The 17079-nt window shown below is 36.3% G+C and overlaps 2 protein-coding genes across 2 annotated transcripts in view; one reads left to right on the top strand and one right to left on the bottom strand.

Annotated features, from left to right (window-relative positions):
- Smp_143710 (hypothetical protein) overlaps positions 1–8777 on the top strand; it is a gene marked incomplete at both ends in the record, with an annotated part of 32164 nt that extends 23387 nt beyond the window's left edge. The window contains 2 exons of the mRNA XM_018797760.1: positions 6504–6683; positions 8604–8777. Coding sequence (XP_018652770.1) covers positions 6504–6683; positions 8604–8777 — 354 coding nt within the window. The remainder of the gene's footprint in view (positions 1–6503; positions 6684–8603) is intronic.
- A 7269-nt stretch (positions 8778–16046) lies between these two features.
- Positions 16047–17079, bottom strand: part of Smp_143700 (hypothetical protein) — a gene marked incomplete at its 5' end in the record, with an annotated part of 13610 nt that continues 12577 nt past the window's right edge. Inside the window, one exon of the mRNA XM_018797759.1 lies at positions 16047–16653. Within this exon, the coding sequence (XP_018652769.1) occupies positions 16180–16653 (474 nt within the window). The 3' untranslated portion in view covers positions 16047–16179. The remainder of the gene's footprint in view (positions 16654–17079) is intronic.

Genomic DNA, 17079 nt, shown 5'->3' with positions numbered 1-17079 from the left:
ATTGTAAGCCGATCTAACAGATAGTGGCTAGCAGTGGAATCCGGGACGCGCGTTTCGTCCTATTTGGGACTCGTCAGCTGGATGTACCTGCATCTCGGAGTTGGTGTTCACTCTGGGACTCGAACCCAGTACCCTCGCTTCAAACGCCATCGCGTTATCCACTCGGTCACTGAGTCCTGGACGAAACGTGCGTCCTGGATTCCACTGCTAGCCACTATCCATCTCTGCTTATTCTTCAAACTGTTTTTATAACCTTGATTTAATCCTAGTCAGTAGTAGATGGACATTTTTAAGGTCACATTAGCGTCACTTCAAAGTCATCCATAAATTATAGTCTCATTGTCTTAACTCTTTTTAAATATTCTTTCTGTCTTGAACCTTAACTCCTTCGCCGAAACAAAAAACAGGAAAAATACGCACACACACACAGAGTAAACTGTTCATTATTGAACGGCATCCATTCATCCATTCAAACAGTCACCTATAAAAGTACATAGAGTGTCAATGTAATCTTTATACTAAGATATATATAACCACGAATGACTGCACTGGTTATATGTATATATACAATACAAGGACTGTTCACTTCTACTATCTACTTCCCTTCTATCAATTATCTATGTCTAAATACATTTACACAACTACAATACAAATGTAATAGGTTAGTATCTATCTTTTCCCTATAAAGAGATATACCAAACGATATTAATGTATACATATTTTAAAGATTCCTAGATTCATTATGAATTCTATTTATCGATACTGGGAAATTTATCATACATTTTAAACAAAGATTAATGATGACTAGTAGTGAAGTACAGGATGTGAGTTTTGTCCTATTTGGGACTGATCAGCTGGATGGACCTACATCCCACAGTTGGTGTTCACTCCAGGACTCGAACTCAGTACCGTTCGTTTCAATGCCATTGGGTTATCTACTTAGATGCCAAGTTCTGATAGCCACTTGCTTGTGTAATGTGGTGAAGTTTTAAATTCACTTGATATTGTTTACTTGTACCTTCCCATTGATGTTTGCGACTACAATTGATCAGTCTCTTATTGATATATGTGCATACTGCGAAGATTGCCCCGATAATGCCTTAAGTCACAAGCTTTACAAGAAAAGATAGATGATGTCTAGTAGTGTAATCTAGGATGGTCGTTTCGTTCTATTTGGACTCGTCAGTTGGATGTACCTGCATCTCAGAGTTGATGTTAATTCTGGGGCTCGAACCCTGTACCGTTCGTTTCAAATGCCATCACGTTATCCAACTAGATGTCAAGTCCTGATAGCCACTTGCTTGTGTAATGGGGTGAAGTTTTAAATTCACTTGATATTGTTTGTTTGAATCTCCTCATCGATCTGTTAGGACTGCAGCTAGTCAGTCTCTAAGTGGCATATGTTCATACTGTTCGTATTGCCTCGAAAATGCCTTAATTCACAAGCATTATAAACAAAGATCGATAGTGGAATCCAGGACTTTTTAAAAAAAAACCTTCTTTAACTTAGTAACAAATATCAACTATGCAGTGAATTACTTATGTTAGTGAGTACATCCATTCTCAATAGGGAACGTTGACATTTAAATACAGGAATATCTGACTGACAACTAGTCCTGAATAGAAGTAAAGCATTTTGCTATTATTCTAATAGTTGAGATCATGAGTCAATTGGAGTTCGACCACCATGGAAAACCTAGAAGCACTGGATGGCCGTTTCATCCTATTGTAGGGTTCCTCAGCAGTGCGCATTCACGATCCCACCTGGCGAACTTCGATCCCACGACCTATCAGTCTTGCGCTATATGGTGAATGCGCACTGCTGAGACATCCCATACTAGGAGGAAACAGCCGTCCAGTGCTTCTAGGTTTTCCATGGCGGTCTAGCTTCAACTGATTCATGATCTCAACTATTGAAATTACTATAATATCCACAAAAACCTCTCTCATACATCCAATTTTAGTTATTAATTAGTAAAATGTCACACACATACGAAATTAGAGCAAAACATTGAACAACTACTACATTGAGATTACCTTTTCCTCCCGTTATATCATGCAATGTGACACCTTCAGCCTATACAATATATATATGTCAAGTTCTACCGTACTTATAAATGAATGATTGATTAACTGACTGACTAACTGACTAACTTCTAATCACTATCGAAACATAAAACTATGCTATTTGTTACCTAAGGAACAAAGAAGAACAAAACAGGATAACATCTAATGTTTATTCAAGTGTTTCTTTCATACTTATAATAATAAATAGATATACAGTCCAACACCCGCTACATTCTCAAGTAAAAAACTAGACTATCGCATTGATAATAATGATAATGGGTATTTGTACGCCTACATATATATATGTAAAGATAAACAAAACAAATACAGATAAACTAAGAGAGATAAAAAGATTAGTCTTTCGATTATAGAGTATTTACTTTAATTGTATATTTTTAGAGTTGAATACATGAATCAATTGAAGCTAGACCACCATGGAAAATCTGGAAACACTGGACGGCCGTTTCGTCCTATTGTTGGATTCCTCGGCAATGCGCAGCTATGATTCCGCCCGACGAGATTCTAACCCATGACCTATCAGTCTCGCGCTCGATTGCTTAACATCTACATCACTGAGCCGATAGGTATTCAACGGTGTTAATGTCTAACTTAAACCAATTCACGAAATTGAACAACTGTCTACCATTGTCTTCAGTGAGTTACTATCTCGCAACAGACCTGATTGAACTCCACTGGTCACTCCTTCTTACTAGAACTCTAGGAAATACCTTTTGAAGCCAGTCACGATCCCGCCCCGCGAGATTCGTTGTGAGATAGTACCTTATTGAAGACAATCGTGGATGGTTTCTCAATTTCGTGAATTGGTACAAGTCAGGCATTAACATCGTTGAATGCCGGCCACCTCAGTGGTTTGGATGTTAAGCGTTCGCGCGCTAGATCGATATGTCCTTGGTTAAAAATCTCGCGAAATGAGATCGTGGATGAGCACTGCTGAGGAGTGAACAATAGGACGAAATGGCCGTGCAGTGTTTCCAGGTTTTCCATGGCGGTCTAGCTTCAAATGACCCATAAATTCAACTGTAAAGGATAATTTACCCTACTTTAAAACATTATAAGTAGTTCATAGGATAATCTAAAAAATTAAGATCCTGAGGTGCAAAAATATTTATTCGACTGATTGTGATCATGAATCTATTGGTGTTAGACCATCATTGATAATCTGGAAGCGTTGGACGGTCATAGGACTCTTTATCAGTGCATATCGACGATCTCGCCCGCGGGATTCGAATCCAGGGCATTCGGTCCCGCATGCGAACGCTAAACATCTAAACCATTGAGCTGGCAAGCATCCAACAGTGTTAATGTTGAGGAGTCCCATACTAAGACGAAATAGCCGTCCAGTGCTTCCAGGTTTCGAATGATATTCCAACATCAATCGATTTATCATCTCAATCAAAAACGTAACCATCTTTACAACCCCATACTGAAACATTTTTCTCAAATCTAAATGAATAACACAATATACTACTTAATTCAATGAAATAGTAATCAATAGTGATTGCTCAGTTATCAATAATTATACATATCCGGTATCGTTTAATTTAACTTTGACAACTTCCATATAAATGAATTGAGTTTGTAAACAATTTAATGAATAAATTAACTTGATATTGTTTGATTGAATCTTCCCATTGATGTTTAGGACTGCAACTAGTCAGTCTCTTATTGGCATATGTGAATACTGTGCATATTGCCTCGATATTGCTTTAATTCACAAGTATTCTAAGCAAAGATTGATAGTGGCTAGCAGCGGAATACATGACGCACGTTTTATCCTATATGGGACTCGTTAGCTGGATGTACTTGCATCTCAGACTCGTTGATATTCACTCTGGGACTCGAACCCAGTATCGTTCACTTCAAACGCCATCGCGTTATCCACTTATGGTAGAAATAAAAGTTTCATTTCTAGCAAAAACAAGTTGCGAAACAATTTTTTGTATGATCTAACAACTATTAACTCTACCGTATGTTTCCCATGATTTAAAACGGATCATCACCCAAATCAACATTACGAACTAGTTACCTATTGAGAGATACATAGTTTGCTGTCTCCTGGGTATTAATCAGTATATTTATTTTTTATATAGTTGAGATCATGAGTCAATTGAAACTAGACCACCATGGAAAACCTGGAAGCACTGGACGGCCGCTTCGTCATATGGTGGGACTCCTCAGCAGTGCGCATCCACGATCCCGCACTCGTGAGACTCGAACCCAGGACCTAACAGTCTCGCGCCAGAGCACTTAACCGATAGACCACTGAGCCGGCTGGCATCCAACGGTGTTGATATCTAACCTCAACCAATCCACGAAATTGCGCGACCAACTTTCATTGTACTGAGGTATATACCTGTCTCTACCTGACATGGATTAGCTCCACTGGTCACGACTTCTCATTATTATTATAAAAGTAAACCACTTATTAAACTACCCACAAATGCCATGATACAGGTGAGAATGGGGAGAGTCAGCTGTCCGTCTCAAAATACTCTCATATGGTCATGTGTATACAGCCACCCCCATGGAAGTCTTACTCACTGACTTCTCACGGAGGGGGTGTTGTTTACAAAATTAAGAGGATGAAAAGCGTATGTTTGGCACTTCAAACAAGTTGATGAAAACAGAGGGTCCAAATAGAGGAGTTATAATACCCTGATTTCAAACTTTGTTGAATATGGGATCCAGGATCTTGAGGGAGAAAATCGTGTATGAACCTACTATGGGTCACCGAATACTATGGGACTGCATCTCCTTACATTGCTCTGCTGCCATGTGGATTACACCTACAAGTCAAAGGCTCAGGGTTTGTCCCTTTAAGAAAGCCACATGCTTCGGTTTGTACATTCGAGCATTATCCCAGCCCTTACACCAATGTATATGTGTTTGAATAATAATAATAATAATCAATAAAATTACCCTTTTCTTAAGATAACCCATGACTAAACGGGAATAAAAACTTACATTTTTGAAATGACGTATGACATCTGTAGTTCAGCATAAAGACTTTAAAGATTTTATACTCTTTGAACTAAATGGTTTAGTCTTAATCCATTCACCGCTTCTCTAGAAAACATCATCAGATCAGAATTCTTCCTAGGTAGTGAAAGCGTTATGACTAAATTGTTCACTTCTGATAATCAAACAACTTTTTTTCAAAAAATATTCAATGTTTGTTTTTCATAGTTGAAATCATGAGTCAATTGAAGCTGGACCACCATGGAAAACCTGGAAGCACTAGATGGCCGTTTCGTTCTATTATGGGACTCCTCAGTGGCAGTGCACATCCACGATCCCTCACTCTCAAGATTCGAAACCAGGACCTACCAGTCTCGAGCTAGAGCACGTAACCGATAGACCACTGAGACGGTCGGCATCCAACGATGTTAATGTCTAACTTCAACCAATCCACGAATTTGAGCAACCGTTCACCAATTGTCTTCAGTGAGTTGTTATCTCACAACAGATGTGGTAGAAATCCACTGGTCACTGCTTCCCACTAGAACTAATGTTTAATAAAATCTCATTTACAATATTTTGGTCAACAAGTCTTGATACGCCTTTTAGAATTGGTTGTACTAATTAATCACTTAGTGGTATCTCATTATTTAATCCTTAATACTGATTGAACCCTAAAGATCAAGTTACGATTCGAACAATAATCTTACATCAATCACTTCAATACTGGAGATCTCCCTTGCTCATGATCATCAGCTGACACGAATCCCGGCATAGGAGCCTCAAACTGATGCTCAATAACCGCCAAATGCCTAAAATAGTACGCTCCAACGTTAAGTCATTTAAGCTAGTGATTATAACAAATGTTTGTCTAATGAATCATTGGTTTCCATTCATTGACTAAATATTGTAAGCATTTAAATCCCACTGGCGATATCAAATACAAGTGTGATTTGGAATACGATGAGGAAAATCAGCTCCTTTTAGGTTTCCATAAGCCTTGCTTAGAGAATCCACCAGCCTAGAACTCAAGTATACAGAGTTCTATCGGATGTCACGAAAGATCTAATATATATTTTAGATTTTCATGACAAATCAGTTCGCCCCATCATTTTTATTAGGAAAATGATAGTAGATCTAACTATCCAATCTGTACACTTCCCAAAAACAGTGGAAGTTGAGTATACTGAGATTTATTGGATTTTATTTCAACGAGTTATAAGGATATTCAGATGACTCCATAGTAATAACTTTCAACAGTGATTCCATCCTGAATTATTTGTGGGTTCATTATATTTATTGTAGCTTTTCTAATCATATAATCTACCTATTTATATGATATCAAAAGAAATTGTCTTCTAAAGGTTCTACAATTTTTACATAAAAAGATAAACTACTTGTAAGTAGCTCAATATTTTAAGTAAAAGATTTCGTTTGATTTTTTTTTTATTTTGTAGGATAAAGTTGTCCTGGTGAATTTTTTCATGCTTGTCATTCTCACTGTATGGCACGCTATAGCTCGTGCTGTATCTGCATCAAAGCCAAAATTTTTAGAATATGAACATTATGTTATGTACAGTTTGCTCAGTTGTTATTGTATTGGTTCTGTATTATTTGGATTAACGGTTTATCTTGATGTAAGTGCAAAATTATGAGTGTGTTACTTGAATTATATCAGTATATTTATCAATTGACTTATCATTGTAGGCAATAAATGAATTGTCATTTGTTAAATAGATGTTAGATATTCATTAATCAAGATAGGATAATGTTATATCTAGAGCTTAGATTCTTGATATATACTGTGTACAACTTGAGCACTAGAACACTAGAACCCTCCAAGTCGCAAATGAGAAGATAGAAGACAAGTGAAAACGAACGCTATTCCAGACAGTGTCAATTATGGTACAAAACTCTCAGATATTTATAGTTTTGAGTAAAAGCGAAATCATCATTATAGTCATCCAATCCGCATACAGTGGTTGTTAACGTCTGTTCAATAGGGAAGCTACACGTCGAGATTCTGGAATGTTCTTCCAAAAGATGATTGGATAAGATATCTTGAGCTCTTTCTGAGTTTCTTAAAGCTTCTTTGAGTTCATCCGTGAGTCGTCGCCACAAGTAACATGTTCAACTCATTACATAATCATCAATGTACTCACTTATAGATAATTACTTTCCATGTACATTAGGTTAACAACTAATTCATGTTACATTTTAATTTCATTGGTATAAGTTGATTAAACTGCTTTAAATACTATCATGTTAGTGTTCTGGTTATCGCTTTATTAGCGAGTTACTTTTCTACGGGATGGATTCGCTAACCCCATGACCGACACTCCTCCTTCATCTCGGCTTGGGACCCGCAGTAGCCGCCGAAGGGGATACAGACAGAGTAATTATTTTCCTTTATTTATGTTGAAGATACCACAAGTTTTGTAGTTTGACATCACTTTATCAGTGACACCTTCTATAATCGAATCACGCCCACCCAGTGAAATCAAAAGTCAGAAGTGAGCAGGTTGGAAGATATATTTGATAGATTATAAATATATAGAAAAGTGACCGATCTAATCTGGCTAGTTATCGCAGGAGACGTTGCGCACGCCGTTCCAAACTGTGATTCAAACCGTGCGGATGCATGACCTATCGCCTTCAGGTAAATGAGTCTACTAAAACTAATGTGGTCAGCATCTAATGTCGAATACTTACAGCGCTATTGATTTCGGGGATTGATTCACAGCTACAATGCAATGTAACAGAGGAGAAAAATAATATTCTTTTTGTTTCCATTATGAATTATTAAAGAGAATATTGTACTGTATACTACTGATATAGACAGATATAAGTAGTATATATCATCATTCGAAAGTGAAATGTCTAGAGAGAGAAGGTTATGAAGATCGAAGAAAAGAGAACGAGAAAAAAAGAATGACTACTATGGAAACAGAAGAACAATGAAGTCTGAAACGATTGATTGATGGTTCTCAGATTTCACTAAGAGATTCTGGAATTTCGTATTCAAATACATTCGACTGTTCTTACATACGCTCTCGTTCACTACAATATAACCGAGACTGGACTGAAACAGTCAGTCCATACTCAATAGCCTATAACATCTTACTTTTGTTAACTGTTGTATCTCGAACTTAAATTTCTTAGTCTATCGCATGATACTTGAGCACTCAAACGCTAGAACCCTCCCAAGTCACAAATCAGAAGACAGAAGACAAGTAGAAGGAATGTTATTCCAAACACATTGTCAAAATATAGTACAGAAATCTCATGTATTCATAGTTATTGGCTGAATGTATATCATCATTTCGGTCAACCAATAGGCATATAGGGGGATCATTCTTATCCATCCAATAGGGAAGCTACACGTCGACATTCTAGAATATTCCCCTAGTAGTGATTGGATGGAATATCTTCGGCTCTTTCTGTGCTTCTTGGAGGCTTCCTAGAATTTATCAACTAGCCATCCTCACATTAACCCCATGTCATCATATATGAATATGTATAACAGTTACCTTTCTGTTTTCTTCTCATCTATTTAGGCTGGTTCAAGAAGACGTTTAATGAAACGTAAAGATATAGAATTTAATCAATATAAACAACAAATAGAAGCAGAAAAACAACAACATTCTATATTAAGTGTATCATTAGAAGAATGGTTAAATTCACCACATAATAGTATAACAGATAATTTATTAGATAAAAATGATCCATAATCAATCATTTTGATATTAGTTCAGATCATGAATTCATTGAAGGTGGATCATCATGGAAAACTTGGAAAACATCCGTTCAGTACTTCCAGATTTTCCATGGTGATCTAGCTTCAATGGATTCATGATCTCAACTATATGAAATTACTTAAATCTCTACAAACCCCCCCCTCCGCTTCTGAAAATCAATAATTATTGATATTTTTTGATCTGGATCATAAATAATGAAGATAATCAAGATCAAGAAATATTATCATTATTATCAAGATTTCATTCATCATGTGATATATACAAATGAATATATATAAATATAAATGATAGATCCCAGTAAACATTGATCTTATGTAATCTCTATGTTGTTTATGTAACTTCATATATATTTTTTAAAAAGGAATAGAATATGTAATTCAATTCTATTCTTCGATGAGTTCCCTGTTCTATACTTGAATATTTTCTTCGCGTGGTGGGGTAAAGGGGTGAGGGTTCGGAGGCAGTTATCTATCTTTATTTCTAACAAGAATCTCTTCAATATTCAACATATTTTTTTGCAGTTTCTGTTGCTATGAGGATACAAAGGTAATACTCATTTTATGTACAAGATTTCGGGAGGGGGGGTAGGGGAGAGTCAGTTATCTATCCTTATTTCTAATAAAAATCACTTCAATATTCAATTTCTAATTTTTGCATTTTTTTGTTGCTATGCGGATACAAAGATAATACTCATTTTATGTACAAGATTTTGGGGAAGGGATGGGAGAGGCAACTTTCTATCTTAATTCTTAATAAAAAACTCTTCAATATTCAACTTTTTTTTGTTGCTGTGGGAATATAAAGATAATACTTGTTTTATGTACAAGATTTCAGAGGGGGGAGGGGGGGTAGTTATCTATCTTTATTCCCAACACGAATCTCTTCAATATTCAACTTTTTTGTTGCTATGGGAATATAAAGATAATACTTATTTTATGTACAAGATTTCAGAGGGGGGAGGGGGGTAGTTATCTATCTTTATTCCTAACACGAATCTCTTCAATATTCAACTTTTTTGTTGCTATGGGAATATAAAGATAATACTTATTTTATGTACAAGATTTCAGAGGGGGGAGGGGGGTAGTTATCTATCTTTATTCCTAACACGAATCTCTTCAATATTCAACTTTTTTTTGAATTTTTGTTGCTATGAGGATATAAAGATAATATTCATTTTATGTACAAGATTGAAAGTATTGAAGATGATATATTCATCAAAGTACCCTTCATACAATAAGTTCCATTCTTTCCAATTATTCAAGACGATCTTCTTGTAAATATTATACATATACAATTTATTACTTATGTTCAATGATTTTCTATCTAACAATGTTGGTGTCATTATCGGTGTTGTTTTGAATTAGTTATATAATGTGATAAAAACCAAAGATATTCCAAATGTTCTCCACTTGTTTTCTTCGTTTTTATTGTTTCTCTCTCTCATATTCATTTCTACTAGAAGGGGATTTCCAAAAAAGATTTAGACAAAGTTTTTTTGTTTTTTTGTTTTTGTTTTTGTTTTAATTTATGGTTATTTAAGAAAGAACACGTAAGTATAATGTTGTGTAGAAAGAATATTACTTACTTACTTACACCTGTTCTCCTTTGTGAAAGAATTGGCCCTCAAACGCCCTGGTACGGACGAGAGTGGGGACAGTCAGCTATCCCTCTCGAAATGCTCTCATATGGCCACGCGTATACAGCCTCTCTCAGGGAAGTCCTACTCACTGCCTTCTCGTGGCACCGGTGTTGTTTATGAAATTGAGAGGACGAAAAGCGAATGTCCGACGCTTTAACCGGGTTAGTGGTTATCGAGGATCCACCTAGGGGAGTTGGACAACCCTGATTTCAAACCAATGGTGCACATGAGCTCCAGTATCCTAAGTGAACAAATGGCGTATGAATCAATCGTTGGCCACCGGCTACCATAGAACTTCATCTCCTTACGTTGCTCGACTACCTTATGTATTAGACATTTAGGTCAACAGCTCTGGGTATGGCCTCCTAAGAAAACCACCTGCTTCGGTTTAGGAACCCGGGTAGCATCACAGCCCTCACACAAATCAAATGAGATTTGTGTGGCGCATATATATCTGGTACACCTTTGTACCAATATTTATGTGTTTAAATAAATAAATAATAAATTATGAAGGAGTATAGGCCGCTCATCCGCATTCTTCATCTAACCTTGTCTTAGGCAATCTTGTTCAATTGCTACTCATCTTTTTTTATATCTGCTACCATTTCGAGACGTAGTGTGTTCTTCAGCAACGTTTCTGGTCCGGACCTCTACGAACGCAACCTTCAGATTCTGGATACAAACCATTCTGGTGTAGCATGCCAACTCAAGCAATCAATACACTACGTTCCTCCTGGTACTGTTCTACGTCAAAGACCTTTGGTGGCAACTCGAGGATCAACGATCGCTTCCTGTTCTGCCAACGTCTTCGTCCTACAATTGCACGTTTCGCGATCAGTCCCACGAACGAAACCGCTACGTATCGAAAGTGTAAACCCTTTCTAGTGGAGGGCTCCTGTAATGACCGGCCTGTCTCGATAAGAACACGTTTGGAATAATAGAAACAATTATTATTATTGTAACCAATTGTACCAGCGATTGTTTTACTGTACTTGTTTAACTGTATCAGACTCAATTCTTGTTCCGCTATCCGCCTTGTTTGGTTCGAACTTTCTTACGCTCTGCCCACTTTGCCTGTACTCGTTGGCACATCTCGGTATTCTCTCGATACCACGAGATCACCAATAAATATACTTTATCTGGACTAATTAAAGCCTTCTGGTTTGCGAGTTATCAAAGGAACCAAGTCGTTTCTGGGCGCGTAATTGAATTGCAGTGGTGATCACAGTCCGTCCTCGACTCGACGCCAACTACAACATTATGCCCCATGTCTAGAAGGTGACGTGTTATTGAACTATAAAACCTATTCTGTCCCTAAAGCTGTAAGATTTTAAGAATATGCTCAGCAAAAATGATTAAAAACTTAATTTTCTGTCCTTAAAACAAGAAACTCTAAACAACAATAGTAACTCTTCTTAGTGAAGTATTTAGTAAACTTAATTTCGAGATGGTTGAGAAGATTTGTAGCTCAGGTGGATGATTTTGATAGTTTTTTTTCTCTGAGCTGAATGATTTGGTCGTGGAGCTTTCATCGTTCTTCTGACCGACATCATGAGCACAACAATAGTAACTCTTCTTAGTGAAGTATTTAGTAAACTTAATTTCGAGATGGTTGAGAAGATTTGTAGCTCAGTATTAGGTGATGTATTTAGTTGGATCGTTTGCAAAATGTATTATATAGATAACAACATATTCTAACACTCAAGATAAAACACTATCTTTTAAGTATAAAACTGATGATAATTAAAAGATTTCTAGTTAGAATTGAAATTCAGCACTCAGTGGAAATAATTTGAAAAGAAGTAGGAGTTAACATTATTTCCAAATGAATATAAATTACTAACAAAGTGGAATTCAGTGTTGATTACAGACTGAAACACAACACATGTTAAAAAAGGTATGTCCGGAAGATACCACCAGTATTGTAGTTTGACAACTATTAACCAGTAACACCCTCTATAATCGAATGGTGCCCAACCAGTTAAAATCAAAAGTCAGAAGCGAGAAGGTTGGAAGATATATTTGATAGGTTATCAATATATCGAAGAGTGACTGATCTAATCTGGCTAGTGATCGTAAAAGACGTTGCGTAAACTGTTCCAAACCGTGATCTGGTACTGATGCATGACTGAGCGCCTTCAGCTAAATGAGTCCACTTAAACCAATGTCGTCAGCATCAAATGTCGAACACTTGAAAAGCTATTGATTTCGGGGAATTATTTACAGCTACAGTCCTGTCTAAAGCATAGATGGATGCTTTCCATGTGTTTTCAGTCGTCTTAAATGAATGGTTTGACTTTTTTTAAATCTTTCATTTCTATCCTGAATAACACTATTATGGTTATCTTCTACTTATGAATATTTTACAGAATAATAATGAAAACTTCGTAATTATACATTTCCGGTAATAGAACCTATTTTTACTGAACTAATCAATCAGTTATACAATCTGTCTAGTTTGATATTGAGATGTCTTATAATATAATTCATTTGTCATAGTTTTATGAACTCGATCGGAATCATGTTTGGTGATATTCATAATTGACTCCTAAATCCTAAGTTAACAGAGCAAGATTAGAAATTGAGATCAACTGGTTGATATATAATGAACTGGAATTTTCACCATTCTCATCATACAACACTGCTGAGGAGTCTCATGCTAGGACGAAACAGCCATCTAGTGCTTTCAGTGGTGGTCTAGCTTAGATCAGCTCATGAGTTCGATTACCCATATTGTAGATGAACAGATGTTTTGCAAAAATAGATGGAATATGTAAGATATTGTTCCTTCATATATAGGACTAAAATTTTCACCTGCAAGGTAACTGATAAAAGTACTTCTCTATTTAAAGGATTTTAAAGTAATCTTCACTGCTTCTATGTGATTTTTCGGATTTATGAGAATAACCTCACATGAACATTCTTATATGGAGAAGGTTGTGATTACAACAGAAAGTTTCGACAATTTAATAAAGAAAACTTTCTTCAGTTGTCACATCTCATCTTTTCTGTACCCTTTTAATATTATCTCACCTTGGTTAATTGTATACGTGCGTATACTGAACAGACCATGTATGTAAAGCCTATTTATTTATTTAAACACATAAATATTGGTACAAAGTGGCAGAAATCTCATTTGATTTGTGAGAGGGCTGTGATACTGTCCGGGTGCCCAAACTGAAGCAGATGGTTCTCTTAGGGGGGCGCAACCAGAGCCTTTGACCGAAAGGTCTGATCCACAAGGCAGTAGAGCATCGTGAAGCGATGCATTCCCATGGTAGCCGGCGAATATCAATTGGTTCATATGCCCTTTGCCCCCTCAAAATGCTGGAGTCCATACGCACCATTGGTTTCCAGTCAGAGTTCTCTAACTCCCCTAGGTGGACTTTCCGTGTCGACCAACCCGGTTAAATTGTCGAACATTCTTTTTTCATCCTCTCAATTTCGTAAACATCACCCTCGCCACGAGAATGCAGTGAGTAGGACTTCTTTGGCAGGGGCAATATACGCGTGGCCATGTGAGAGCATTTCGAGAGGTAGAGCGGAATCTCCCCACTCTCGCCCTTACCAGGGCACTTGTGGGCGTATGTACAGCTAGAATCATAAAATGTCAGGTAAACTTTTATCATTCAAATTACAAGCAATACACTGTTAAACAATAATAATATGAACGATCTACTTACAACTCTAATGTTTATTCTCTGCTTATTATCTTCCTGTTACTTATTAATTTTGTTTATCTACTTGGTTGATTAGTTAGTTAATTTTGATTAAATCGGATTGTTCAATTGTCTATTCTTTATTGTTTCATTAGTAAGATTAATGAAATTTCGGGAGATAACGACAACAGGCGTTATTCCCCTTTTTTTACTGGGCCCTATTCTCATCAAACAACTTTGGACTGACTAACTTATACAGAAGTAAAGCATAATGAGACTCATCTTGTGATCGAATACGTTTAGGATGCAAATTCTTCTCTTCTGAATATTTATTCATTGATATTCATTTACCAACCACATTTAAACCAGAATTATGTTGATTCATTATACAGTTACTTATTTTCATCATAATTTCACATTTTCTACTGTATACGATACATTTCATGGTGAATATGTTGGTAAAGGGAGTCTGGTGGGAAATTTAGAATTTCTATAGGGTGTCACGGGATGGTGTTATCTAGGTCACTAGTGGAAACCTAGAGGCACTTGGCCGTCTTTCGGTCCACGTATGGGACCACTCAGTAGTGTGTATTTGAGATCGTGGATACAGAGATCTAACATGGGTTTGAGCAATATCGTGAATTGATCGAAGTTAGACAAACACACTATTGCATACCGACTCGGTGGTTTAAAGGTTATGCATTTGGATGCAAGACTGAATGTTCTGGATTTGATCCTCGTACGAAGATCTTAGAATGGAACTACTGGGGTTTTCCATGCTAGAATTAAATGCCCGTCCAAAGCTTTCACGTTTTTGATAGTGATCTAGATAAGATGAAGTCGTGATTTAAACATCTGTCAACCAACATAAAAATCACAATCTTCAAAAATAACGTCAAGACAGTTGTACTGTACGGCGCTGAAACTTCAAGAACTACTACGACTATCGTCAAGGAAGTACAAGTACTTATCAACAATTGTCTACACAAGATACTCAATGTCTGTTGGTACGGATACCAACAGCAATAACCTACTGTGGGAGAGAACAAGCCAGCTTCTATCTGATGAGGAAATTAAGAGAAGACGTTGGAAGTAGACAGGAAATACATTGAGGAAATCATCAAACTGTATCATTGGACAAGCCCTAACTTGGAATCCTGAAGGGAAACGGAAAAGCATTATCTACTAAATAATTAAGTTTACCATGAAAATTGATTTCATTTTTCGATAAGAATTCATTTATTTTAAAACCAAACTTATGTAATGCATAAATGAAATGATATATATATATGGTAGTGACCAGCCTTATGTCGAGCCCACATAACTTATTGTAGTTTCTGGGTGGATCAATTTATTCAATCTTTTTGAGTCACATTTTGACCTTGTTCATTATTCGCCCCTCCTTGTTTTGCCTTACTTTGCTTCGACTCAGCCTTTGCCTCAATTCGACCTGACTATGTATATTGAGTAACGCTTAATTAAAGAGACTTGACTAACATGCCTACTCCACTGTATGTCATTCCGTTTCGGGGCATTAAATTACTTTAGTGGCCCTCGAATATCTAACTCCAATTGAATCGTGTGATTATCGTTATCGACTTAACTCACGTTAGTAAATAATTCACATATGAGAATGACATTTTGGATATGTATATTTTATAAAATCGTTGGTCAGAACAGATGATTTGGGAGAGACAGAGTGAAGGGAGAGAAGAGGATAAAGCAAAGCGAAACAGATTGGACAAGATATGTTAGTCAAGTAACTTTAATTAAGCATTACTCAATATACATAATCAAATCGAATAGAAGTAAGGCAAAGGTTAAGTGAGTCGCAGCGAAGTACGACAAAACACGGAGAGGCAAATAATGAACAAGGTCAAAATGTAATTTAAGAAGAATGAATACATTGATCCGCTCAGTAACTACAATAAGCTATGTAGGCTTGATATAGAGCTTAGCCAGTACAATATTAGTTCTAAAGTTTTATACATTGATATTCTCATTCAAATTCTTTTTGAAAAAAAAACTATTGATATGTATTTAATTTGTATGTAAACAAAACAATCAATATCACTATTCAATAATGAGAATAACGTGTATTGCTATGGTAACCTCTTTGAGATGTTGGTAATGAATGTCTAATAGGAGAAGGTGATGTATTATCACGTTGGATTATTGTATTTCGTCTATCAGGATTCTCGGATAACATACTAAGATTTGCTTCTTCTTCTTCTTCGCCGACTAATGGTGAATAAGATTTCATATTAGATGATACTGACGATGATGAATAGTTTGATTGTTTCATATATTTTGTCGTCGTTGGATGATTTACATATAATGGTGTTTCTTGACTATATTGTTCACTTTCAACTGGTGAAAATGTCGGTGAGTTGGATTCATTATGATGTTGATGATTTAAATTAACGGGTTGTTTATCTATTCCTTTATAATGATAAGGATTATTAGATAACATTCCAATACTAGGTGAGAATAAACTCATACTTTCATGTCCTGTATCCATAGGTCGTAAATCAGAATCTAATGCAATCACCTAAGGAATGAATATAACAAAATAAACAATGAGAAACTTCATAGAACTGTATAGTTATATCAACAGAGATCCATTTCATAGTTTTACATATCGATAATACTCTACACATTGTAAGCCATGTATAACTGCATCTCTGTGCTAATGTGGTATGGCAACTCGAACTGATGTACGTACGTACGCACGTACGAAGTTATTAATCAGTAAATAGTGAAATATCATCGTCATAAATTCAATGGAGCAATGGTTTATAAGTTTAGAAGATTGACTTTCAACTGGCTACATCACAGATATCAAGTTCCAATTTATCTAGTTTGTATTTGGCCAATAGCCGGTTAGTATCATTAGTCGTCTTATACGTACAGTCAGTCAGTCAGTCAGAAAGTAGAACTTAGTACTTACGTACGTACATCAGTTCGAGTTGCCATA

This window comes from Schistosoma mansoni, chromosome 5, assembly GCF_000237925.1.
Source record: "Schistosoma mansoni strain Puerto Rico chromosome 5, complete genome".
NCBI classification, from domain to species: domain Eukaryota; kingdom Metazoa; phylum Platyhelminthes; class Trematoda; order Strigeidida; family Schistosomatidae; genus Schistosoma; species Schistosoma mansoni.
This window is presented reverse-complemented; position numbering and strand designations above follow the sequence as displayed.